The sequence below is a fragment of the Silene latifolia genome, chromosome X (assembly GCF_048544455.1).
Source record: "Silene latifolia isolate original U9 population chromosome X, ASM4854445v1, whole genome shotgun sequence".
NCBI lineage: Eukaryota > Viridiplantae > Streptophyta > Magnoliopsida > Caryophyllales > Caryophyllaceae > Silene > Silene latifolia.
In genome coordinates this window covers 307,893,548-307,921,050 of record NC_133537.1, presented here as the reverse complement: position 1 = coordinate 307,921,050, position 27,503 = coordinate 307,893,548, and the positions used below count along the sequence as shown (strand labels likewise).

The window sequence follows — 27,503 nt, the reverse complement described above, 5'->3', positions numbered from 1 at the left end:
ATTTTCTAGTTGATTCTTGTTTGCTATATATGTTAGAATATATTATGTTAATAATAGTTATTGTATTGCTTTAACCGAGTTATTCTATTATTCAAACTTAGTTATTATATTGTTTTAACTTACTTATTTCAAATTAGAGTTGTTGTAAGATGATTCCTTCTAATATAATTTGTTTAAGTTGGTTATAGTAATATTACATATCAATTATTGTATTGTTTTAACTCAGTTATTTCAATTTGGAGTTATTGTTGTGGTCTTATATAATTTGCTTAGAGTTGCATAATTATTTATAACTTACCTCCTTTTTTTGCTTTTACATCTTTCAGTGAGCTTTGTTTTCTGCGGATTCAGCCCTCATCAATAGGCAATATATGGTTCTCGCCGGGAAGAAATACTGGAGAAAAAATGGTGAAAACAACGACAAGACGCGATTTTCGTTGGAAGAAATACCTTTAGACGTAGTATCGGAGATAAATATATGTAGTATTTGTGATGTTACCACTGTTAGATGTATTATTTGAAACGCTTAGATGTAATGATAATGATGCTTAGATATAATTTGTTGGAGAAGTTTAAATATAATGGGTTGGAAAGTTATATAATGAAAGTAAGTGGTTTTTTTAACCTTGTTATATATTATTATTTCATTTTTCTGATTTTGCTATTACATTAACCAATCTCAATTATCGATTGAATGAAAATAACTAGTTATTAAATTAAACAACATGAAAACAAACACAAGATAGAAATTTGATTATATTTGAGTTTCATCTCAATACAATAACACGATTTAATCATTACAAAAACCGAGTTTCTGCATTATAATAATTACAAATACCAAAGTTTTACATTGCAATAACTGAGTTTCTACATTACAATAATTGAGTTTCTAAATTGGAATAACTACAAATATCAGAGTTTCTACATTACAATAATTGAGTTTCTCTACATTACAATAACAAAGTTAATCAATTAAACAAGATGAAAGCTAACAAAAAATGACCACGTATATACATCAATTTTTCCATTGAACGTCAATTATTCCTGTATATCGTGACTTAACCTGCAAATCACCAAAAAGCAGAATATTACTTACCATAACATCCAAGAAGTAACTACGAGATACAATATCTGAGTTTTAATAATAGAATAACTGGGTTTAAGTAATACAATAATTGAGATGTAATGTTACAACAACTAACGATTGAACAAGAAATTTATATTTGAGTTTCATCTCAATACAATAACACAATTTATTCATTATAATAACTGAGTTTCTACCTTACAATAACTACAAATATCAGTGTTTCTACACCACAATAACTGAGTTTGTACATTACAATAACCGCGTTTCTGCATTTAAGTAACTATTAAATAACCACGTTTTTTCATTACAATAATTGAGTTTCTAAATTCAACTAGACATTTTAACAAACTGTTGGTGTGCTAATCTAGGTTACCAACAAATTTTCAACATTATGATAATAAATCATCAATCAAATGTCAACGGTATGATAAACAAGCATACTAACGGAGTAGAAATTGAAATAACTCGCAAAATAACATATATATTACGTTCGTTATTCTATTATACAACACCAGTTATTGTATTATACGACACCAATTATTCTATACATTACTTCAGTTATTTCATTAAACGCCACCAATTACATGTGTTTATCGTTGCTTAAACTGTTTCAGATCACAAAAAAAAAAAAAAAAAAAACGAAGTCTAATCAAAATTTTCAGTAATAAACAATTCTTCTGTTAAATTTGTTGTTTCCAAATATTATTAATCACGAAATTGAAAAAATTTATGCTTACCTTCGTTTCGTAGTCTTACGTTAGGGTTTCCCCATATTTTGGACTAAAATTGATTAATATTGCTTGATTCAATCGAAATAATCAAAGATAATCAACAAGTTTTCTGTTATTGAGTTGAATTATTCAGTTTTTGTGAAAAATTGATTGAAATTTGAGATGAATTTGAAGAATTGATTGAAAATGGAAGAAAATAGGGGAAGCAGGAAGAGAAAAATGGAAGAGAGAGAAAGTAAACATACAAAGTGAAATGGGAGGTTAGATGACGCATGTTTTTGATGACAAATCTCAGCCATTGATCTTGTTATATCCAATGGTATATAAATGCGGGGGTAACTCACGAAAAGTGGCAAACTCAACGGATCTTGCCTCTATATATATATATATATATATATATATATATATATATATATATATATATATATATATATATATATATATATATATATATATATATATAAAGATAAAGGAAAACAAACATAGAAGGAGAAATAGAAAGATATATCAAAGCACTATCATAAAATTCAGAGATCCCAGCACATATTGTAGAGACAATCTTAGACATCTTGTTGTAGCTTATCGAAGGTACACACATGTTTTCTCTGTTATTTTGCAAACCAAATCTAAAAGGCTAGCAGTCAGTCACAAACAAACTTTTACGTAGTTTACCACAGAGATACTGAATCTAAAATCCATCTAGACTTTTCAAGCTTTACACCATACATAGCTGAATAGTAGCTACATTATTCGTGCTATATATTGTATCTATACAACAAAGGTTTCATAGCTGTTTAATTGCTTGCATCTCTGTTAAAATGCAGATCATTATGAGACCTTTAAGGAAACACATTAGGGAATTCTCTGGTACAACTGGTCCATACACTATTAAAGCACGGGTCGTCGATATAACAAATGTGCGTTCAGCAACACCTGAAAGCCCCTTAGAGTACCAAGAAATCACCTTTCAGGATGACGAGGTACCTTTCAGATAACTTTATAATATTTCCTGATTAGCAAAACTTTCTTTGATTCCTAAACTATCACTGCATTATATATCATACACCTGCTTACTTGAGGTGCCTAGAGAAATGCCGTTGTTTGCTAAGACTTGCAAAATCGCATTACAATATTGTCTGATTTTCTTTTTTTTTTTTTGGTCTTGTTGAACTTCATCCTCTTAGAGATAAGACTGTTTTGCCGTAAACTGATCAGTTTTGTGTTAAATTGTTGGTACATGCCAATTGTGCCCGGATATGCCCAAACAGAATCAAAAGTCCTAATATCAGAGCTATCATATTACGAATACTCATATGTACTTTAACTTGACCACGACAAACCACGGTAACAGGACATGATCCTGACCGTGCAGGGTACTATAATGAAGACCTACCTCTTCAATGAATCCCTAGAAGCATTTGAGGATGTTATGCAAGAAGGCAAGGAATATGACATTGCTAATGCCAGGGTCGAACCAATACGTTCTAACTCTTCAGGAAGTTCAGGAAATCAAATTTATGAAATTGATTTCAACATCAACACGATTATCGAACTTGTTCCCGAAATAGAAGTTCCTCAGATGCCTAATTACGTGTTAATTGGAACTATCCCTAGAACAGTATCACTTGATGTTCGCTACGGTAAGTTGCAGTGCAATTAAATGTACATTCCAATTTCAACTAATAATACACATACAATGGCAAGTGAAAAACCAAAAAAAAAAAAAAAAAAAAACAAGTAATTAGTACATACATCTGTTAGCCATTTAACTATATCTATAATTTCAGATGTCTTAGGAGTTGTTATATATGTGGACCGGCGCTGCAATGATACTAACTACAACTGTCGGACCTCAGATGCTTGCGAGGTTGTAATTGTTGATCACAGGTACACTCCTAATTTTTGACCGCAAAACTATGCATGCACAAACCTAAACTAAATCCAGGCTTTAAAAAATTCTTTTCCGGAATGTAGTCATCAGCAGGTGATGATGATAACAGCCTGGACAGACTTAGCAATTCAAGAATGTGCAGCATTACACTCTGTTGCAGCAACCTTTCCAGTAGTTGGCTTTACAGCTCTGATGCCCTCATACCAAAAAGGTTCAATCTGAAACTTGCTATGTAAGTATATAGCAACGAAGAACAATGAAAATTACTGACAGCAATGCATGAACTCTTATATTGCAGGCTTCTCACTCATAACAACGCATGCATCATTCATAATCTTAAATCCACAGGTAGAAAAGGCAGAATCGCTCAAGGCTTGGTAAGCAAACATTGAATGTTCTGCATAACTATATGATATATATGCTTGATATATATACTACTAGTATTTACATTGATACAGGGCTAAGGAAAATGAAAACATGCTTAATGCAAAAAGACAACAGATCTTCGAGTGCCGCCGTCCACAGCTCACACGCAGGATAACAACCATTGAAAGTCTCCTCGAGAAGAATGTAAGTTCCATAAAAATGTTACCTACATATCACATCGAAACACAACTATTAAATGCAACAACCATACCTTATGACATGTGTTCCGGGTGTAATTTCAGAGCAGTGTTTTATGACCACGTAAGCTTGATGAATGACGTCTTTGCTTGACTCTCCCTTTCGGCCTCTCCCGAAACAATGAACAAACTGAGGGCTCGGCTTGGTACCGAGCGTACTCACTCCGACGCTCAAGTCATTAAACTTAAAGAGATTAAGTTGTGTGTTACTTGGCAAAGTATATTGTAGAGAGATAAGGGAGTTTATACCAGATTTATAGTGAGTATTAGGGTGAATTGTGGATTATTGGATCGTTTTCTCAATGAGGATTGAGGAGTATTTATAGACTTTCACCTTTTGTCACGTAGTGGCCAAGTGGCCAAGTGGCAGAGCAGGTGGAAAGACTGTTCTACCCTCGACCGAGGGACCCATGGCAGGCCGGCTGGCCTTGTTGACTCCATGCCGAGGGGTCTTGGATATGAGTACGCGGATATGTCTCCCGGTTGGCTGGTTGCCTAGCCGAGACCCAAGTGACAGGCCGACAGGCTGCGTCGGTTAGGCTGTCTAATACGTTGACTTGTTGTGGATGTCTTTGACCTTGCTCAATATGTTGACTCGGTCAGCGGGTGCAGAATATGCCCCATCAATTTGCCCCCAGCGTAGTCTATGCCGTGGTATGGACCTTCGATGAGTGTTGAGCGTATTCTGCGCAAGTTGAATTTCTTCCCCGGCTTCTTCTTCCTCGGCTTGGTTCTGCTCAGGCCGTATCATATCCCCCCCTCCACATGGATGTGTAATGGACATCAAATGTTGAAAAGAAAATGGCGCTGGCTGAGACCGAGGTTGAGAGTGCCGTGTGCTTTTGATTGCCCCCGGCCGGTGCTGCCAAGCTTGGTTAAACAGCGGGCCATTTGGCAAGTAGATACCAAGGAGCGTGTTGAAGAAGATATGTCGATTGGCATTCTGTCAAGGAGCGTGTTGAAGAAGATACGTCGATTGGCATTCTGTCAAGGAGCGTGTTGAAGAAGATACATCGATTGGCATTCTGTGGCTGCATGCTTGACACGTGGCTCGGTGTTGATTGGTTGACGCTTCATGGGCTTTGCCCTGATTGGTTCGTTTCATGGGCTTTGCTCTATAAATAGAGCAGTTAGCCCCTGATTTTGGCCACCAAAAATTCATTTTCTCAAAAAAATTTCTTCTTTCTAGCTTTCTTCGAAGAAACTTCTCTCTAGTCTTCAAAGCGTTACTCGGCGTAACACTTTTCCAAGGTAAACAAACAAATTTTTCAACTTTTATTTGTTAAGTATTTGTTGTCATGTCTTTTGCTGATGCTGGACCTAGTACTTCTGCGCCGGGGGGCGAACCATCGCGTTCTGATGAAGAGGAGGCACTGGTTGTCACCCCGATAGGGTTTGGGGGTCCCAAGCCGCTTTCTCCTGAGATTGATCCAAAATTTTTGGAGGGTTTCGAGGATGATGATGATGATGAGGATGATGATAATGATGAGGCGACCCCTTCTGTCGTAAGGAGGCCGCTTATTTCGGGGCAAGGTGATGCCTCGCCGATCGATCCGACCGTGCTCGACGAACAAGTTCGCCGCTTGTTCCTGCTCAACTTTTTGAACATCATTACTCCTTCGGCAGGGGGTATAGAATTGTTATCCCTGAGGAGGGTCAGGCCGTCTGTTGCCCTCCCGAGGGTTGTATCGGCGTATACATCAGACACCTGGAGTATGGGCTCCGGTTTCCTTTGAATGAATACGTTCCTGCTATTATTAAAGCGATGAATGTCGCTGTGGCCCAACTACATCCGTTGGCCATCAGGACGATTGTTGGTTTTGTATGGTTGTGTCTTTTCAAAGGGGAGGCCCCAACGGTGAACCTCTTCTGCCGGCTCCACCATCTTAAACAAACTACCCTAGGCGGTTGTGGGTGGTACAAAGATACAAACCGAGTCGGGCCACATCGTTTCCAAGCCGACGTCTTGCAAGGACCGGAGGGGGCGGTGGGTATACGTTGAGGTTCGAGGACTATCACGCCACGGTCCTTCCAGGACCGCGTCAATTTGCGGTGCGAGAGTAAAGGGGAGCATGATAGATACGTCTCCCGGAATAAGCTTAAGATGGGCGCCTCGAAGGTCTATCTTAACGAGGACGAAAAGCGGGCAATGAGGCTGTTTGAGGCCGAGAAGGATGGGACGCCGAAGGGATGGATGCCCCGACGCAGATCGTTCTTCGTGATGAGCCGCTCTCGCACGTCGGCCTCATACCGGCCCTCGAACAGGGTGAGTGGGGTCGGTGTGAGGCCCATCTTTGCTTTTTATGTTTCTGTATTTTGAATCTTGGTTTATTTCCTTTGTTTAACTCCTGCTTTGTTTCTTTTGCAGACCGATTTGGCCCGGAACTGTCTGTCTCCGTTCTCCAGAGGTTGGGACTTGACGAGAATGGGAGAGTTGTTGAGCTGCATCCTAAGGCCCAGACACGTGATCGCCGACCGGCTCCTAACGAACTCATGGACCAGCAGTTGAAGGCACTGGATGTGACGGCGACTCAGGCGCAGATTGCCAGTAACGTGCCGCGTCGCAAACCAAAGACAACGTCTATGGCGGCGACGGCGTCAACTCCGGCTCAATCTTCAATCCCCGTGGTCCAAAAGCGCAGTGGTCATCGATGTTGAGGAGGAGGTCACCGCATTGAGGCTCCTCCTTCTTTGAATAAGAGAAAAGAGACCGAGTCCGCCACCGCCGTTACACGAGGCTTCAGAAAGAAAAGGGTCCTCCGACCAAGAAGGCCAAGGTCGGTACGGATCTAACCTATGGCTCGGGATTTAGCTGGTTCACTAGGCATTCCCGATGACAAGCTTTCGACATGTCAATGAATGTTGACATGGATGCTTTGTCCGAATTTTTTGTAGATCAACCGTCGCCGTGCCGGTCCCACCGAACGACAATTGGAGAAGCGGCCGGTGCGGACGGCAATCAAAATGTCATCGTCGACTCCTCCTCCCCGAAGCCTTCCGCCGCTCGGCTTGTGGCGGAAGGCACAAGGTTGTGCAAGAAGTCCGGCGAAGTGGAATGAACTAGCCGGCGCTCATATTATGGAGCAAGAAACGGTCATGGCTCGAGCCGCCCTCGCGGTTGAACGGCTTAGGCTCGATCTTGCCACTGCTAAGAAGGAGGCCGAGAGGTCGAGGGAGGACTTCCCCAGACCGTCAAGAAGGACCTCCTCGCCGAGCAAAAGCTTAGGGAGGACGCCGAAAAGGCGGTCCTAGCCGAGAGAGCCAAGGCCGAGGTGCGGTGGTGATCGCTAAGTCCTGGAGGAGAAAGCCAAATTTGAGGGCGGCTATAATGCCATGGTTGATCAGAGGGAAAAGTGGAAGTCCCTGCATTCGACTGAGATAAAGGAGCACAAGAGCACAAAGGCTGTCCTTGCCCATAGGGAGAAGGACATTGAGACGCTGCAAACCGTTGTCATCCCTGACATGTGTTCCCGGTACCAGGACCAAGCTGAAGAGGCTACCAGGGAGGCAATCAAAGAGCTCGTTCCTGAAGGCTCCTTCCCGTGGCAAGCTTTTGACCGGCTTCTGGATGAGAAGGCCGATGCTGCGGAGAAGGCGGCTGCGGAGAAGGCGGCTGCGGAGAAGGCGGAGGCGGCGAAGGCTGCTCAGGAAGCTGAGGCCAAGGCGGCCCATGCTGCAAAGGTGAAGGAGGCCAGAGAGGAGGCTGAAAGGGCAAGGGCACGTGAAGCTGCCAAGCCTTCTTCTGGGCCGGCCACCAAAGATGATGCTGCTGCTGCTGGTGGCGAGCAGCAACAAGCATAGGGAGACGGGCGGTCGTCACCAGACTCACCTGGCCCTTCGGATAGCTTCAGCTGTTCGGGGGCCAACTTTTGAGCCTTCTCTCCCTGCCATCCTTTTGGCGCTTCATTGTCTCAATGTGATACTTTTTGTTGTTCCTTCTTCTTTTTTTTGTAAAACTTTGGTAGGTTGAGTTTAGGCTATCCTTATTGGACTACTGCCGATTTCGTTTTGTATCACCTGTAAACATGTTTAATAAAGTTTGTTTATTTGCCCTCGGCTTGGCCGGGGCTTTGATCACAATCCTTCATTCAGTTGTCTTCTTTCGTTATTAATTGAGCGCTTTTTTTTTCGTTTTTACCTTCGGCTTGGCCGAGGCAGTTAGAATGCGTATCTCAACTGTACTTAACGTTTTTAAACATGTTGGCATGTCGGTCGCTTCCTCCTTCACTCTCGGTCTGGCCGAGGCGTCAGATTTGCGCTTCCCAACCGCCGTTGTGAACATGTTAGCGTATCGGTCGTTGTGTCCCCGTCACTCCCGGCTTTGGCCGAGGCAATCGAGGTTACGGCTCGACAGCGTTCAGATCGTGACGTGTTGATCGCTTCCTCTTTCACTCTCGGTCTGCCGAGGCGTCCGATTTGCGTTTCTCAACCGTACTTATACGTTCCTAAGCATGTTGGTCGCTTTCGCGAGTATCAACTGCTGTTGGCAAATCGCGTTTCCCTCGTCACTCCCGGCTTTGGCCGAGGCAACCGAGTTTACGTTTCGACTGCTTTCCGTATCTATAGACATATTGATCGCTTCCTCTGCCACTCCCGGATTGGCCGGGGTAGTCAGACTTGCGTCTCAACAGTGCTTATACGCTTTTATACTTCGGTAGTGACTGCCCGGCTTTGGCCGCGGCGTCTATTCTGGCATGACTATGGAGGGAACAAGTATTTTGATGGAAAACTTGGATTATTCTTCATAAGGTGTAATCATGCGTTGGGGTGTCCACAACGGTCTCGGACACCTCCGCCGTTATACAAAATATTTCCTTAAGTTGTCCGTGTTCCAAAGGGCTCATTAGAGGCACTCCTCCATGTCTGTCAACCCAGTATGTCCCCGGCCTCATTTCTTCAACCACTTTGTAGGGTCCTTCCCAGTTGGCCGTCATTTTACCATGGATGTTTCCTTTGTTGGTCACGGCTGACTTTCTTAGGACTAGATCTCCTACTCTTAAGTCTCTTTTGTGGACCCTACGGTTGTATGCTCTTCTCATTCTGTTTTGATATACTCGCTGTTAAGTCGTGCCGTGTCTCGCTTTCTTCGACCAGTTCTAGGGAGGCTTTCGTGCCTTCCTCATTTTCGATCGGGTTAAAGGTTTCCGTTCGAATGTCGGCACCGTGCTTCAATTAGCGGACGGCTTGCACCCATAGACTAGGTGGAATGGATCGTACCCGTTGCTTCTTTCTCCGTGGTTCTAAGGGACCACAGACGCCGGTAGTTCATCACCCACCTTCCCTTTAGATCTTCAACCTTCTTTTTCACCCGTTTAGGATTGTTTTATTAGTCGTTGCTTGCCGCTCGTTGCTCGAGGGTGGCGAGACGGAGGAGTATGCAAACTTGATACCAAGCTCTTCTAGCCAGTTCATCACCATGTCACTCCAAAACTCTCGGCCGTGGTCAAATACCATGACTTGGGGTAACCCAAAACGAGTTATGATGTTCTCCCAGATTACCTTTCTTACGGCCGCCGTGGTCTTGGCAGGTACCGCGACAGCTTCGACCCATTTGGTGAAGTAGTCAACGGCGACGTTTAGGTACTTCCTTCCTCCGGAGGCCGTCGGAAATGGTCCTAGTAAATCCATCCCCCATTGTGCAAATGGCAGGGGACTAAGTACCGGTTGCAGGTCTCGGGAAGGTGCGTGTATCACCGGAGCATGCATCTGACAATTCTTGCACTTCTTGGTCTTAGCTCTGGAATCCTCAAGCATGGTAGGCCAGAAGTAGCCGGCTCGGAGAGCTCTGTGGGCTAGCGTTCTTGCCTCCATGTGATGTCCACAGATGCCTTCGTGAATCTCTGTCAGTATGAGCTCCGCGTCGGCTGGGCCGACACATTTCAAAAGTGGTCTTATCACGGACCTTCTGTATAGTTCTCCTTCGAACACCAAGTACCGTGCGGCGATCCTTCTTATCTTCCGGGAGAGACTCGGTCCTCCGGAACTCTTTTGTTAATTTGTATTTCATTATCGGAGTCATCCACGTCGTCTCGCTTCTATGTCGTCCACCATGTCGACGGTCTCGGTGATGCTTTTAGCATTCCCGATATCCACCAAAGACGGTTCGGCTGACATTCTTGATGGTTAAACTGGCAAGTTTTGAGAGAGCGTCGGCTCGGTTGTTCTCAGACCTGGAGATGCATTGGATTTCGAAAGATTTCAATTTAGCGGTGTCAGCTTTTACCCTTTCCAGGTATCTTACCATCCCGTCGTCTCGAGCCTCATACTCTCCTCTGATTTGATTAGTGACTAAGTGTGAATCTGTTTTCACCACAACATGCTCCGCCCCGGCAGCTCTAGCTAGCTCGACTCCAGTTATCACCGCCTTGTATTCGGATTCGTTGTTTGAGGCCGAGAAGTTAAACTTCAAGGCGTACTCAAACTCGTTCCCGTTTGGGCTGATGATAAGGATACCGCTCCCGAGCCGTTAAACCGTGGGAGGACCCGTCGGTGTATACTTCCCACACTCCGGATTTGGTTCTTCTTGATATGTGCACTCGGCCAGAAGTCTCGCAAGTGCCCGCCTTTATCGAGGGCCTCGGCTTGTATTGAATGCCGGCCGGATAGCTCTACCGCCCATTTGATGAGCTCGCCGGATTTTTCGAATTTTTCCAATGCTTTCTCCAATGGCTGGTCGGTTAGGACCGTCACGGGATGTGCGTCGAAGTAAGGTTTCGGTTTCCTTGCGGCAACGACGACAAAAAAGGCGCTTTTTTCGATCGTGGGTAATTTCTTTCAAATGGCCAGCAGTGTATGGCGATAAAGTAGATTGGGTGTTGCCTTGTCTTGTCTTCTTCTCGATGATTACGTCATCGATCGTGGCCGAGGTAATCGCTATGTATAGATATAGCGTCTCCCCCAAAGATCGGCCGGACAGGGGTCGGGAGAGTTAGAAGATGAGCTTTCGCTGCCTGAAAGCTGTGCTCGTTCCTCCTCCCACTGAAGTCTTTATTCCCCTTCAACACTTTGAAGAATGGGGTGCTCTTGTCGGCTGACCGAGAGATGAAACGGGCGAGAGCCGCCATCCTCCCTGGCCAACATCATAACCTCTTTTCGATTCCTCGGCTCCCGTGAGGTCCAGATTGCTTGGACTTTCTCTGGATTGGCATCAATTCCCCTGGCGCTGACAAGCACGCCGAGGAACTTACCTGCCCGGACACCGAAGTTGTATTTCATTGGGTTAAGTTTCATCTTGTATTTCCTTAGTGAACAAAATGTTTCGCTCAAGTCGGCCAAGTGCTCGCTATCAGACTTGCTTTTTACAATAGCATCGTCGACGTAAGCCTCGATGTTTCGCCCTTTTTGATCTTGAAACACTTTGTCCACCAGCCTAGTGTAAGTTGCGCCAGCGTTTTTCAAACCGAACGACATCATTTTATACATGTATGTGCCGTGTATGGTGATGAATGCGCACTTAGGCATGTCTTCTTCGGCCATGAATACCTGATGGTACCCTGAGAAGGCGTCTAGCAGGCTTAGCATAGTGTAGCCTGCCGTTGCGTCAATTAAGCTATCTATTCGAGGCAAGGGATAGCAATCTTTAGGGCATGCTTTATTAAGATTTGTAAAATCAACACACATCCTCCACCCCCCTGATGACTTCTTCACCATTACAACATTTGCTAGCCACTCAGGGTAAGTACAAGGCATGATAAAGCCTGCCTCTAACAATTTGTCTACCTCGGCCTTGATGGCCTCATCTTTCTCGGCCGAGGAGTTCCTCATCTTCTGCTTGACAGGGCGAGCGGTGGAGAGCACGTTCAGCTTGTGAACGATCACCTCTCGGCTCACTCCTGGCATCTCGGCGGCTGAGTACGCGAAGACGTCTTTGTTCTTCCTCAGCAGGTCTAGGAGATTGGCTCTGAATTTTGGCTCCAGGCCGACACCGACAGTTACGGTGCGTCCTGGGTCAATTTCCACTTGCTCGGTCTCGACTCCTTCGACCATGCCGACGGTGTTCATCGGATCACCCTCCTGTTGTAAGGATGGGCTCTTCCCTTTCTCCGATTTCTTCGCCACTTTGAGGGATTGCATGTTACACCCTCTGGCAGATATTTAGACATTGAAAATTTCGTCTCTCTCGTCCTTTGAGACGAGCTTTTGTGCCTCCCCCCGGTCCGAGACATACATCAATGTCAGGGCCTGATGGACATTACAAAGACGGCCTCGCTCAAAGTGACCCGGCCTATTAGGACATTGTAGGCGGACGAACCATCAATAACCACGAACTCGGACCAAACATTTTTGGCCGCATCTGCTGGCCAAACATCACCGCAATCTGATTGACCCCGGGGTACCAGTCGGCCCCGCAGAAGTCGTATAGTGGGTTGGTGCGGGGGCTCGTCCTCAATCTTCAGACCGAGATTGAGGAAGCATTCCCTAAACATGATGTTCGTGTAGGCGCATGTATCAATTAGGCACCTCTTAACCAAGTGGTTGGCTATGTCCAGGGACTACCGGCGGTCGTCAGAAGGGGGCTATGACTCCTTCGTAGTCTTTCTTTCCGATGGTTAAATCGGGGACGGTGGAAGGGGGATCGCTGTGGTGGGCACAAAGTTGATGGCTTGGTAAAGCTCATTTAGGTCTTGTTTGTGCCCATTAGCTGACCCTCCGTTCTCGTTTCCTCCGATAACAACCTGGATCACTCTCATCCTCGGAATACGATTTCCTATTCGCCCCGTCGGAGCTCGTTTCCGGGGCCCCACCTACATACTTGCCGAGGGCCCCCTTTCGGATCGCTCCTCGATGGCGTTCTTCGATGCCGACGCTGTTGTCGGTCTTATGGCCGGGCTGGCCGTGGTAATCGCAAAATTGGCTTGCGTCGCCTTCCGCCCTCGTCTTGGGGGTCTTGCCCATTTCGCCCTTCGTTTCTTTCGCTCGGGCGAAGACCTCGGCCGGACATTTGACCAGGGGGGTGAGACCGCTGTACCGCTTCTGGGTGTATGGTCCCGAACTCCCCCCGGCGCCCGCCGAGTTCTGTTTCCTATTAAATCTCTCAGGCCGTGACCGATTCATGTCACGGCGACCTTCATCAACGTTGTCCCGGCGGCTCCTCCTTTCTGGGTGCCCAGCTTCACTGTGGCCTACCCAGGTCTTGTGGTAGTCCTCCACCTTTACGGCTCGGTCGGCCATCTTTCCAAGCGGAGTCCGGGTTGAGGTCCTCGCACTTGATCGGCTCATTTTTGAGCTCGCCTTTCGGGAGGCCTTTCATCGGTCGAAGGCCGCCGCCGGTGTTCAGCTCACGGATCTGCTGAGCTTTTGCGTCGAACCTCTTCACATAGCTTCGTAGAGACTCGTCCTCCCCCTGTCGGATAGTGAGGAGATCCGATGTCTCTGACACGTCTGTCGCGTACCTGTCAAAAATAAAACCTAACGGTCTCAACTAAATATGTAGTAGAGGCAGTCGAGTATCGAATCCACAGGGAGGAATGTAACTACAGCTATCTATTTCTAATCCTAAGGTAACAATTGGGTTGATTAAAATTTGGTTTCTAACTACGGAGTTGAAGGAAGAGAAATAAGGAAAGAGCAGCAAAGCAGGAAATGAATTAAACTATCAATAAGAGAGAGGCATGTCGGGACTTCGGTTCACTACGGTAGTTCAACAACTTAGCAAAGAAATGACTCGGATTTAACTAACTGTGAGACGGATATTAGAAGGTCCTTTCGGTCCACTTCCCACCCTAAAATACCACTAACTTAACTTTCGTCCTCATTAGGGTAGTCTACTGTTTATAGCAGGCCTATTTAGTCCAATCTTTCGATCCAGGATTAATTGTAGCCAGTTTAATAGGTGACATAGAAGCGTGCACTCAACTAGGTCGGTGATTACAGTTATATTGCTATAGTGACAGAGTCTCTTAAATAATTCGTCTAATTCATTCACTACGTCGTCATTATTCTACCGCAGATCCCCTAATCCCAACATGAAGGGGAATTAGCTACTCATATTCATAACTAATCTAACAGCACATAAAATTCCAGCAGAAGACATAACGAAATAATAATTATAAAGCGCAATAGCAGAAATTAGGGTAAGAAATAATGATAACATAAACAAGAATTAAGAGCAACAAAAGGTTAATTATTATTAAGAGAAGGAGGAGATTACAATCTGAGCAATCCGGCGTAAAGAACGACGAAATCCGAGTGCAATAATCCCCAAGTGAAAGCAACGTAAAAGTAACAGTAGGTTTTTCTAATATGAATGATAGTAAAAGAGATAGTCTCAGAGTAAAAAGAGATGCTAATTAACCTAGTAATCCTCGGTTAAATAGAAAAAGTCTAAGTGTTTATGCGGAAATACTAAAACACGGACTGATTAAGCCCACGAAGTCAAAAGCCTCTCGATCGAGTAGATTAGACTACTCGATCGACCATCAGCTCAGCAGAAACTCCTCGATCGAGCATCAGGGAACTCGATCGAGGACTGGTCATGTGTGGATCACTCGATCGAGTAAGCAGTAGCTCGATCGAGTCTTGGGAAGCTTAGGGATCACTCGATAGACCACCAAACAGCTCGATAGACCACCTGGGTCTTCAATTCAGCTCACGTCTTCACCAAAATGCCTCGTAAAGCGTGCGACGACACTTCTAAGTGCAACATCTCACTCTGGGGTGGTCCCGTCTCCTCTAAATGCATGCAAAAGGACAGAAAAGAGCATGGTTCCGCTACTTTCGCGATCATTCCTACAAAAAGGACCAAATACACCAAAGTAGCCAATTCGGGGCAAAATACTATAAAAATAGCATAGAAATGCATAGAAATACGTGCTGAAAAAGGCCAAAAAGACTATACATTAGGCACGTATCAAATCTCCCCAAACCAAACCTTTACTCGCCCTCGAGTAAGCTCAAAACTAAACTAATGGAACGGAAATGATAACTCAGAGCTAGCTTAACTTGTCTACTTGAACCACTTTAATGCAACAAAATCAACATTAAAGCTAGGCAATCAATACGCAAACGAATTATAAGTCGTTCATAAATAAAGCCGACCTATCGACCTTGCAAGACCAACAAAACTGGACTCTCTCGTGGTCACTCTTCTCTCATGAAGCAAAGGGCAAATGTTATATGTAAAAGAGAGAAGAACAGACAGTCACTCACCTAACTGCGACCTACATAGCATGCATGCAACAAAAATGAAAGACAATTCAAGTACTAATGCACACACTCCAACCAATAATGTCCGTCACAAATGAGGGTTTGCAAATAATATGGGAATAGTGAGGTTCAAGTGAGAAAAGGCAAAACAAGTTATGGAAATGTGGAGGTAAAAGCGTCAAGCTAGTTCCTAACAGACCATAATAAACCATCCGGATCTCAAACTGACCGAAAGACTAACACAGTGCCCTTCATGGCACAAAACTCACTAGATCGAAAGCACAACCTCCTCAAAAATATAGAATAAGAGTGGAGGAGTTAGACGGTCACAAAGTTCCCTTTTAAACACCGTCTAAGACAACTAATCAAACAACCAACCCTCTTGTCGATTGTACATCTTCAAACATCTTCTCAACTCTGACAAGAGGGGACAACTTTTTCACAATTTCTCTCTTTTTCTTTTGTTTCACGTGAATCTCATCATCTTTTCATTTATTTTTTTTTCTTTTTCCTTTTTTTTTCTTACTTCACGTTTTTTCTTTTTTTTTTTTCAATACTTTTTTTTTCTTTTCACTTCCTCCTTCCTTAATACAAACACCAACTCCAACGGGAATTACGGACCAAACTGCAATGGAAAACATACCACAAAAGAACAGACTAACTAGCTTGACTAGACAGGCTTAGTTTGGAATGTGGCTAATGGGTCAAAAGGCAAGTTTTGGTCAATGTGGAGCTAAATGGGTGTAAGATGTAAAGAAAGGGGAATTGCAAGACCCTCCCTGCATGTGACACCAACCGCAAACCCGAATATGTGCATTTAACGAGAATTGAATGTCATAAATGTGCAAATGAGACGAACATGCTATGCAAGGAGTACTACTCTCAAAATTCCTAATGAACTGGTCATGAATGTCACCATTATGGCTCTAAAACTCGAAATTTTTAAGTAGTTTGCCAGTTTATCAGGTCAAGTCTAAACAGTCAGCTATTATTTGAACAGAAATTCGTAGATTATGCGTATGACAAAGCTAAAAACCATCAATAAAGTGCAAGGCTCAAGTAATATGACAAGCTATAGTGCAATTTCATCACGGGAATCTACCGTTCCGACTCAACCTAAATGCAAAAATAAACGTGAAATTTTTGAATTTTTAACAATTTCTAATTTTTTGGATTTTTGATTTTTGAAAATAAACAACAAATGCAAACTGAAGAATTAAACGTGAATGCAAAACAAATGCAGATGCAGACTCAAAAGGATGCAATACCCTCCCCAAACCAAAACGGACAACGCCCTCGTTGTCCTCCAGCATACACCAGCAGAAAAATGGGGGATGGGGGTGTACAACCGATAAAATAAAAATGAAAATAAAGGAGACGAAATAAAAAGGTGAGAGAACATACAAAACACGAACTTCCCAAACCAAACGAAAATCGGGAAGTGAGTAGACCAAGATACTCGTCGTCGGACCGCCGTCTCTCGTACTCCGACTCGACAAAACAGTCTCCCAAACCAAAGAACGAACAAGGGGAGACTCGGTCGTCATCTCCAGTGATCATCCGACCGGTACGAACGGAGGATCACTCGCTCATCTCTGGCGCTCTCTCGGCCGACGATCCTCCGCCCGTAGCCGCACCTCTCGTGCTACATTGTCTCCTCCGGCTCCTCCTCCGAGTCGAAGAAAACGGAGGGTACCCGTCCGCCGGGTATCGGTAGAAGGAAGGGTGCGGCCACCCTCGGAATCGGTCGCCGGGCTCGGATATGGAACTCGTAAAGCGGGAATACAGCTAAAGCCATATCCCGCCTCATCTCAGTAAGGTACCTGCACATATCCTCGGGCGCCTCTAAAGCAGGAGGGCAGACAAAATTGGCCGGAAAAGCCGAACCAGAAGGAGGGTCAAGTGGGGGTGGAGTGAGTGAAGGTGTAGGGCTGAGGCGTGGGTGTCGGTCCCGGCTGGCTCGAGTCGGGGCCTGGGAGCTAGAAGACGCTCCGGCCTCCCGCTTCCTCTTCTTAGTGGAAGAAGAGGGAGGGGTGAAGGTAAGGTGGTAGGTAGGTGGAGGTGGCCTCGCTCCCTCAGCAGCAGTAGGGAGCGGTGAGAGTGGGGAAGGGTAGAGCACGGCAAGGTGTGACGTGGAACCACGATCTTCCACGTCCTCGCACTCCCCTTCGCCTTTGGGAACCAGTCAAGACACCATGGCATCCAGTGTCAAGTCGATCCACCTCGGCCAGTGCGGTGAGTGAAGGGTCGAGAGGGTAAAGGTCGCGGCGATCCTAGTCACTAGCCCGCCGCAGACAATAGCGGTCTTGACCCGAGTCCCAATCCCGTTCCAATGTTGAGCTACCAGATAGGCAATGTTTAGAACAAACGGGGTACCGTAGTCAATGTTGAGGTACCCCCGCGAGAATCGCTAGCTCGGTGTTGGTCAAGTTATTGGGCTCGGGCGCCCAAAATGGTCTCTCCTAGCAGACGCAAGTAGTAACGGGGCGCAGGTAAGTGAACATGAGCTCCCTTCCGTGAGTGAAAGGGAGTGTGAGTAGAGCGACCCAGTGGTCAAGGAGGTCTCGAGGTGGGGCGGTGGGACCGTCACCGACTAGGCCTAAAACCCGGCCAAACTTGGCCAAAGACCACCAAGTGCGACTCATTGCGAGTCGAAAGTGAATGCGGAGCCGGAGTGGTCGGTGGCGTAAGAGTCGGTGTCGAAGGAATAGGAGCTAAAGAACTCGTACGTAAGGGTACGAATGGTGGCCTCCTGCATGGTAATCAAACCCGACATACCCGTCCCGTTCAACAAACTACGAGACCTCCTCGTAAATGCCTAAGGTCTCCAGGTCGATCCGCGCAAGGAAACGGGTGGAGGAGAGGGGGCAACGAAGTAAAGAAACTAACCGTGTCCGGTGAGCCTCGAAGTGAAACGTCTGTGGGCATTTTCGGTATAGGTGCGATAGCGCCCTCTCCCGTAACAACCTCGTACGGCCGGAAGTGAGGGCTAGGCCGGCTAGCTCCGCGGTGTGTCTCTCGGTGGCGAGATACCAGTCTGCTGAAACGGGGCGTCCGTCCCACACGATCCGAAAAGAAAGGCCTGGTGGAAGTGAGGGTGATGGCCTGTGAAGCCTGAACCGAGCTCCCGGCTGAGCTGGGTGCGCCGTACACTGTCCCTGCAGCTGAGATAAGTAAAACAGGTGCTGCAGTGGTGACCAAGGTAGAGCTAGTGGCAGCAGCAGGGGCCACTTGCTCGCTCACAGAAGAGCTGGAGGACGTGCTAGTAGAAGACAGGGAACTCGCGTCCATCCTGCAAAGTGTCAAAGGGCATGAATAAGAGACGATGCCGCTAACCGTGGTTAAAACGACCCGCTAACCAACATGTGACAAATATGAGGCCCTATCGATCGAAACAATCGACGACAAAGATACAAAACCAAGCAATTCCTCAAAAATTTTCGAAAAACAAAGATGTGAGTGGTGAATAAATGATGAAGTAGTGATCGCCAAGGGGCTAAAACAGATGGAACCGAAAATGGGGCATGTATAACTCAAGGGCGATCGAAAATAACCTACTCACAAACGAAGATTCCTAATAATGCACATCATATAAAGGCGATAGGGGACGGGAAAACAGATAACAAAGAAAAAGGTAGTCAAGAACTCAGCTTAAGCATAGCATGGCAAAGATAAAACCGTCGACAACGATGAATTCGACTTACAGGAGCCCTAGTCGCGGAAATCGCGCAAAATTCGAAATTTAGCATGCAAGAACAGTGAGGAATTGCGACGAATATCATCATCAAGCTAATCAAGGGCAATTAAACACAATTTAATCGAATAAAATCAACTAGGCATGGAATTTTCGAACCCTAAATCAAAATCACCTCAAAAATGCGAATTAAATCAAGAGAAATAGCAAAGAGTGTGATAGAAATACTTACTTGATGATGATTATCCTAAAACAAGCAATGAAACTTCAAAAACAAGCAAGCAAGGCGGATTTTCGATTGAAAAACCGCAAACCCTAATCCCCTTTAAAAACCGTGAAAACGAGCATAAAAGAGGGGGAAAATATGGGGGTATTGAAGATTAATTAGCTAGCAATAGAATGTAGGTGACGGATTTGATAATTATGGGCAAAAATGGGGATTTGGGGAAAAAGAAATCGCAATAAGGGGAGTTTAGACGGAAGTTAGGAGTGAAATGAAAAAGATTAGGGAAATAAAGAGTTAAGAAGGAAAAACTCCCGTGTCCCTGTTCATTCCACTCGATCGAGTGGTTTTAATCACTCGATCGAGGGCTTTTTGATGTCCCCTTGCTCGATCGAATGAAACACCTCTCGATCGACCTGTTCCACTTTGGCCTTCCTCGATCGAGTAGCCAGCAGACTCGATCGAACCAATTTCCATTCGATCGAGTACAAAAGTACTCGATCGAGGACTTCCTCGAAATGCGTGTATTTCCCCAAACTTGCGTAAAACAAATCCAAACACATCCCAAAAATACCAAAAATGCAGCAACACAGTCTATAGTCTTATTCTACGCTAAAAAGAATGTCTAAACTAATTGTCCTAATAAAAACGTAATAAATAAATAATTAAATTCAAAAGAAATTCAAACCAAAAATCTATTACACTTTGTTACACGGGGCATTTCCCCGTTTAATTCCCATTAGCTTTCAAAGAGCCCCTTCGTGGGCTTTCTGATCGAGGACGTCACTTCAGCGATCGACCGTCCTCTTCGATTTCCATGAGTGAGTTACTTGTTTGCAAGAGGAGGAGGAACATAGTTCAAATCTATGTAAGTTCGAATCGTCTTTGTCCTCGTCGCTCTGTCGCTTCCTTAGCCTTCTTGGCTCCGGTTTGATTGACAATGGTTCCACCGTCCTTTGATTGCTCCTTTCTTGCCTTCATCTCGTACTGCAGGCAAGGACAACAGACGAATTTTCCTCCTTGTTGCTCTCAATCTGAGGCGGAGGGTTAGCAATAATAGCAATAATCTCCAAACTTTCATCCGGAGTGTCAATAATAGGGTCAACGAAAGAGAGGGCATTGCAAGGCCGAGCTTGCATGGGAGCCCTCCGGAATTGGGACCGACGGAAAGTCAATTCCTCATCCCCTACCCGAAATGTTAAAGTCTTCCCATCGACATCTATCACCGCACGGGCAGTGGACAAAAATGGTCTCCCTAAAATGATAGGGGTATGCACATCTTCGGGGATATCTAGGACGACAAAGTCAACGGAATAAAGAACTTCCCGATCCTAACAGTGCGTCTTCCGCTACACCTAGTGGCCGTGATAGACTACGGTCGGCCATCCGGACGATCATATTGGTGCAACTCAACTTTGTCACACCAAGTCTCTTAGCTAGAGACAAAGGTAAAACACTTACGCTAGCGCCTAAATCGCATAGCGCATTGTCAATCAACGCATACCTATATGACAAGGGATCGAAAAACTACCCGGTCGATTGCTTAATAGGTAGCTTATTTTGAGATAGGGTCACCCCATCTCGATCAAGGCTACGGTCTCATTATCATTTATGGTCCTCTTACGTGCTAAAATCTCTTTCATAAATTTCAAGTAAGAAGGTACCTTAGTCAAGAACTCAAAGAACGGCACGGAAACTTCCAAACTCTTCAACACTCAACAAATTTGCTAAACTCGTTGATTAATCTTGGTATTCTCGCAGCCGCCTCGGAAGGGAACCGTAATTGGAATCTCAAGTCCCTTGTTCCTCGCTTCCAAAGTATCTTCCGGAGCGAGTTCGGTATTCTTTGGGCGCTTCTTACCTCTCGAACGAGGTCTTTCTGGTAATTCATCGCTTAAACGAGCACTAGCAGGCTCTCGAATAAGCTTCCCGTCATCAATGTTACTCGATCGAGCAGTGTGGTCACTCGATCGAGCTCCTTCTTCAAGAACATCGGTCGATCGAGCAACATCCCTACTCGATCGACCAACCTCGTCTCCTTTCCATTCGATCGAGCACTTGTGCTCACTCGATCGACCACTTCCTCACCAATTCCACTCGATCGAGCACCAATCTTCAGTCGATCGAGTAATTCCTGTGTCGTAGGTCCTTTTCTCTGAACAGAACACTGTTCATCTTCAGTAACAGCTTCCCCCGGGTCTGATTTCTTCATTTCTGGTCCTTCGTAAGAGAGACCGCTTCTCAACTCTATCAAATGCACCGTCTCATTTGGATTCTTGTCATTTTGAGTTGGCAAATGACCGGGCTTCCTGGAGGATTGATTCTCGGCTAATTGCGCAACTTGAGTCTCAAGGGCCTTGAATGCCGTGTCCTTTTGTTGTAATTGCTTAGCAATGGACTGCATCATGGACTTCAACTCACCTATCTCAGTCACCCCACTAGATGACGAGGCACCTTGGTTAGGAGGGTTGAAAGACGGAGGCTTCGGTAGCCTTGTTGCTTCGGTGTGGAGGAATATAGGGTCACTGCCGATTTGGAGGAGCGGTGGGATTGAGTACGTTGTTCTGGTTGCTCCACCTCAGATTGGGGTGGATATTCGGCTCATAATGAGTGTTGTTTTGCCTGTAATGTTGAAAGGCAAAGACATTGCTCATAAGGACTAGGACAATAATCACGACATGTCCATCTACCCCACATCTCGCATGCACGAAAGGACCGTCTGTCATGGCATTAACCTGGTACATCCCTGGCTTTAGAGCTCCCCCTAGCTCATACTTGTCGAACCTAGCAGTAAGGGCCTCTAACGCAGCCACTGAAGAGGACTCAGCAGCTCTCCTTTGGTTTCCCCTTGAATTCCCGTATTCAGCCCTATGAGTGGCTAAATCATCTATTATTTTCCATCCCTTCGTCGGCCCCAAGTTGTCAGAAAATCGACCGTTGGCACGCATCTAATATAGCCCGTGATCATCATATAAACCATTGTAAAAATGGTTGCACAAACTCCATTTTTCGAAACCGTGGTGTGGTATGGTACGCACTAGTTTCTTAAAACGAAGCCATGCCTCGTGGAAGTTCTCGTCGGGTCCCTGCTTGAAACTGGTTATCTGAGCTCTGATGGCTATGGTTCTCGAAGCAGAGAAATATTTCTTATAAAACGCCAATGCTAGCGAATTCCAATCTGTTATGCCGTGAGCGACTTTGTCCAAATCCTCAGACCACTCCCGCGCAAAGATCGCGGAGTGAGAAAATGAACATCGTTTCTTTGATTTGGTCGGCTGTCACGCCAGTGGGAGGTGGTATGGAGCAGCAGTAATCAATGAAAGTCTCCATATGTTGAGCTGCGTCTTCCTTCGCAGCTCCCCCGAACTGATTTTTCTCGACCATGCTAATGTAAGAAGGCTTAGGCTCGAACTTCCTAGCATCTCCAGGCAGTTCGAACCCTTTATAAAGATTGTCAGCGGTGGGCTCGGAGTGACTAGCAATGGTAGCTTCCTCGGCCATTTCGGGAAATTCTGGGAAAGTGATAGACTCAAGTGAATGGTCGGAAACTGGAGAAGACGGCGGGTTGTCTTCGAAAAGCTCGTTCTCGTAAAAATTACCACGAGAACTAGGCTCTTCCTCTGCATGTTGTTCGAATAAAAGTCTCCTTTTTACGCGTAGAGATCTCTCAATCTCGGGATCAAAAGGTAGTAGTGGACCACCTTGCGACCTGCGCATAAGAAGAAACTACAGACAAGAATGAGAATAGTCCAAGGAACTGATGTCCCTTAGACCGAAAAAAGGAATTAAAACTAAACAAATAGTAAATTGAACAATTGCCTCCCCGCAAGAATGGCAAGGCGCCAAAATTTGACACGTCTGTCGCGTCACATCAAAAAATAAAACCTAACGGTCTCAACTAAATATGTAGTAGAGGCAGTCGAGTATCGAATCCACAGGGAGGAATGTAACTACAGCTATCTATTTCTAATCCTAAGGTAACAATTGGGTTGATTAAAATTTGGTTTCTAACTACGGAGTTGAAGGAAGAGAAATAAGGAAAGAGCAGCAAAGCAGGAAATGAATTAAACTATCAATAAGAGAGAGGCATGTCGGGACTTCGGTTCACTACGGTAGTTCAACAACTTAGCAAAGAAATGACTCGCATTTAACTAACTGTGAGACGGATATTAGAAGGTCCTTTCGGTCCACTTCCCACCCTAAAATACCACTAACTTAACTTTCGTCCTCATTAGGGTAGTCTATCATTTATAGCAGCCTATTTAGTCCAATCTTTCAATCCAGGATTAATTGTAGCCGCTTTAATAGGTGACATAGAAGCGTGCACTCAACTAGGCTCGGTGATTACGCTTATATTGCTATAGTGACAGAGTCTCTTAAATAATTCGTCTAATTCATTCACTACGTCGTCATTATTCTACCGCAGATCCCCTAATCCCAACATGAAGGGGAATTAGCTACTCATATTCATAACTAATCTAACAAAGACATAAAATTCCAAAGCAAAGACATAACGAAATAATAATTATAAAGCGCAATAAGCGAAAATTAGGGTAAGAAATAATGATAACATAAACAAGAATTAAGAGCAACAAAAGGTTAATTATTATTAAGAGAAGGAGGAGATTACAATCTGAGCAATCCGGCGTAAAGAACGACGAAATCCGAGTGCAATAATCCCCAAGTGAAAGCAACGTAAAAGTAACAGTAGGTTTTTCTAATATGAATGATAGTAAAAGAGATAGTCTCAGAGTAAAAAGAGATGCTAATTAACCTAGTAATCCTCGGTTAAATAGAAAAAGTCTAAGTGTTTATGCGGAAATACTAAAACACGGACTGATTAAGCCCACGAAGTCAAAAGCCTCTCGATCGAGTAGATTAGACTACTCGATCGACCATCAGCTCAGCAGAAACTCCTCGATCGAGCATCAGGGAACTCGATCGAGGACTGGTCATGTGTGGATCACTCGATCGAGTAAGCAGTAGCTCGATCGAGTCTTGGGAAGCTTAGGGATCACTCGATAGACCACCAAACAGCTCGATAGACCACCTGGGTCTTCAATTCAGCTCACGTCTTCACCAAAATGCCTCGTAAAGCGTGCGACGACACTTCTAAGTGCAACATCTCACTCTGGGGTGGTCCCGTCTCCTCTAAATGCATGCAAAAGGACAGAAAAGAGCATGGTTCCGCTACTTTCGCGATCATTCCTACAAAAAGGACCAAATACACCAAAGTAGCCAATTCGGGGCAAAATACTATAAAAATAGCATAGAAATGCATAGAAATACGTGCTGAAAAAGGCCAAAAAGACTATACATTAGGCACGTATCAGTCTCCACGGCCCTCCTCTTGTTGCAGGCGTACTGGGCTATGAAGTTATCCCTTAAGTCGGCGTAGCAGTATACCGAACCATTAGGCAGCCCTTTGTACCAACTCTGGGCCATCCCATGCAGGGTTGTTGGGAAGACTCGGCACCATACCTCATCAGGTTGCTCCCATACCGACATGTAAGACTCGAAAGCCTCGGCGTGGTCGGTTGGGTCACTGTCCCCTTTGTATGATAGGGACGGCAGCTTCAGTTTGGTCGGCACGGAGATTTCGAGGACATAGGCACCGAGGGGTCAGTCGACCACGTGTCGAATGACACGTGGCGATCGGCTCCTCGCAACCCTAGTCCGGCTTCTCTCCCCGTGGCGGGAAGGGCTTCTTGTTGTCCGACTTTGGAGAGTCGGACTTCTTTCTTCATTTATTCGGGGGTGGCCTCGTTGTTGCCGCGGCGACGCCGTCCTCCCGCGAGTGGGGAAGGACTTTGTCTCCACCGGCGCACGGGCTCCGCCGGCGTCCTAGTATGCATGGCTCCTTGTATCGCCCCGGACAAGTTGTTCGGGGTCACTTTATGGGCCCTGGTCACCTGTGGGTGTGCTGCCGTCACCGTCGTTGCGGCGGGGGTGATCGGCGTACTACCCATCGTGTCCAGGAATAGCTTCGCTTTGGCGCATCGACCACATGTCCCATGATAGTGACCTGGCGTGGCGTACGGTGTTTTCTCAGCTCACTTGGCATCCCGTACTTCACCGGCTCAATCACTCGACCGGTGGGGGACTGCCTGATCTCAGAATTAGGGAATGTGTCATCCTGGTAGAGTTCGGTTTCTACACTCACAAATTCTGGCTGTTTTGACATTTTCTTAGCTCTTTGAATGGTTTTTTGGTTTGTTTTTTTTTTAAAAGGTAGGTGACCAGCTTTTAGTATGGTTCCCCACAGACGGCGCCAATTGTTCCGGGTGTAATTTCGGAGCAGTGTTTTATGACCACGTAAGCTTGATGAATGACGTCTTTGCTTGACTCTCCCTTTCGGCCTCTCCTGAAACAATGAACAAACCGAGGGCTCGGCTTGGTACCGAGCGTACTCACTCTGACGCTCAAGTCAGTAAACTTAAAGAGATTAAGTTGTGTGTTACTTGGCAAAGTATATTGTATAGAGATAAGGGAGTTTATACCAGATTTATAGTGAGTATTAGGGTGAATTGTGGATTATTGGATCGTTTTCTCAATGAGGATTGAGGAGTATTTATAGACTTTCACCTTTTGTCACGTAGTGGCCAAGTGGCAGAGCAGGTGGAAAGATTGTTCTACCCTCGGCCGAGGGACCCATGGCGGCAGGCCTACCGCCTTGTTGACTCCATGCCGAGGGGTCTTGGATATGAGTACGCGGATATGTCTCCTACCGGCCGGGTTGCCTAGACCGAGACCCAAGTGACAGGCCGACAGGCTGCGTCGGTTAGGCTGTCTAATACGTTGACTTGCTGTGGATGTCTTTGACCTTGCTCAATATGTTGACTCGGTCAGCGGGTGCAGAATATGCCCCATCAACATGAACACTTATCACTAACCCGATTCGTGTGCACAAAATATTAATACATTGCGAAAGTACTGTTTTTATTTAAGAATACTGAACATTTCTCTCACGAGCGTACGTGTTTATAAAACAATGTTTACAAAAATGGTACAAATTACAGGCTACCAACACTTTACAAGAGGAATCCCACTGGTTGTACATTAAGCTCAACAACTTCAGCAAATACGACATACACCTGTACCTTGGTTGCAGCTTTTGCGGCACAAGCAGCAGTCAACCTAAGGGCTCTGTATATACATGTGATTCATGTTTTACAGCAAACGTCACCTCAATTCCACGGTAATAATTCAACAATGCAAATTACCCCCACTCCATCCCCCGCACACCACCAAATAACCGACAACACTACAAACAACACCATTACGGGTTCTTAACTGTAATCTGGTATGCATATACAGAATGACAATAACATTTGAAGCAACAGACGCGTCCGGGGAATACACACTAACAGCATCCACTAACAGCTCAGAAAAGCTTGTAGAAATGGAGGCATCCATTTTGTATTAAATGCTTGTGCAGGTAATAACATTACTATACGTGGTACCTTGTATATTTACTGTCTGCTAAGTTAAACTACCGGCCCATAATAAGCTGTTTACGTTATAAGAAACACTCATACCTCTGTTAAAAATACAAACCTAAACAACTTACAATATATGTACACATTTTGTGATCTGCAGGAACGGGAAAACTTCCTAGAGTACATCGAATCTAAAATTCAGAGAACATAGGTCGTCCCCACAACTGCTGTTTCTAGAGCACAGCAACTAGAGTGGGTGCTAAAGCAAGTTTCTCTAAACTAAAGAAGCAAGACGTTTAAAAGCTGCCTTGGCAAATTTTGGTGCACTTTTGTAACCGTTGCTTTACAAGTTAACAATAATCGTCTAATGTTAGGGTTGTACGTTATAATCTGCACAAACTTATAAATAATTAGCTCCTCGCAGTTAGCGTTATTTAGAAATTAATGGCTTCTAGATGCGGAATTGCTAATCTGTCAAAATAATTAGCTTCACTGGAAATACTATGTTGTTTACTTCCTATACATTAACTACTTCAACCCATCATACTTCGCACAAAACAACCGCAGCCGTTAGCGATATTTCTCAAAACTTAGAAAATACAGAAACACAAATTGGGGCTCCGCGCCCGGGAGAGCGCGGCGCAACAACTAGTCTTACACCTTTATAAAA

General features: G+C 45.1%; 1 protein-coding gene across 1 annotated transcript; it reads left to right on the top strand.

Annotated features, from left to right (window-relative positions):
* Positions 1–2,083: 2,083 nt before the first annotated feature.
* Positions 2,084–4,392, top strand: LOC141620479 (replication protein A 70 kDa DNA-binding subunit B-like). Its single transcript, XM_074437337.1, has 8 exons — positions 2,084–2,137; positions 2,643–2,798; positions 3,170–3,458; positions 3,606–3,705; positions 3,793–3,920; positions 4,008–4,086; positions 4,168–4,279; positions 4,378–4,392. Exons 1-8 carry the CDS (start codon positions 2,084–2,086, stop codon positions 4,390–4,392), a joined length of 933 nt encoding a protein of 310 aa, XP_074293438.1.
* Positions 4,393–27,503: the final 23,111 nt, after the last annotated feature.

Bases quoted from the DNA above. Each gene is read 5' to 3' on its own strand.
- LOC141620479 (XM_074437337.1), top strand. From the start codon at position 2,084: ATGACGCATGTTTTTGATGACAAATCTCAGCCATTGATCTTGTTATAT. The intron at 3,459-3,605 runs GTAAGTTGCAGT...CTATAATTTCAG, and splicing joins ATCACTTGATGTTCGCTACG to ATGTCTTAGGAGTTGTTATA. The intron at 4,087-4,167 runs GTAAGCAAACAT...ACATTGATACAG, and splicing joins GCAGAATCGCTCAAGGCTTG to GGCTAAGGAAAATGAAAACA.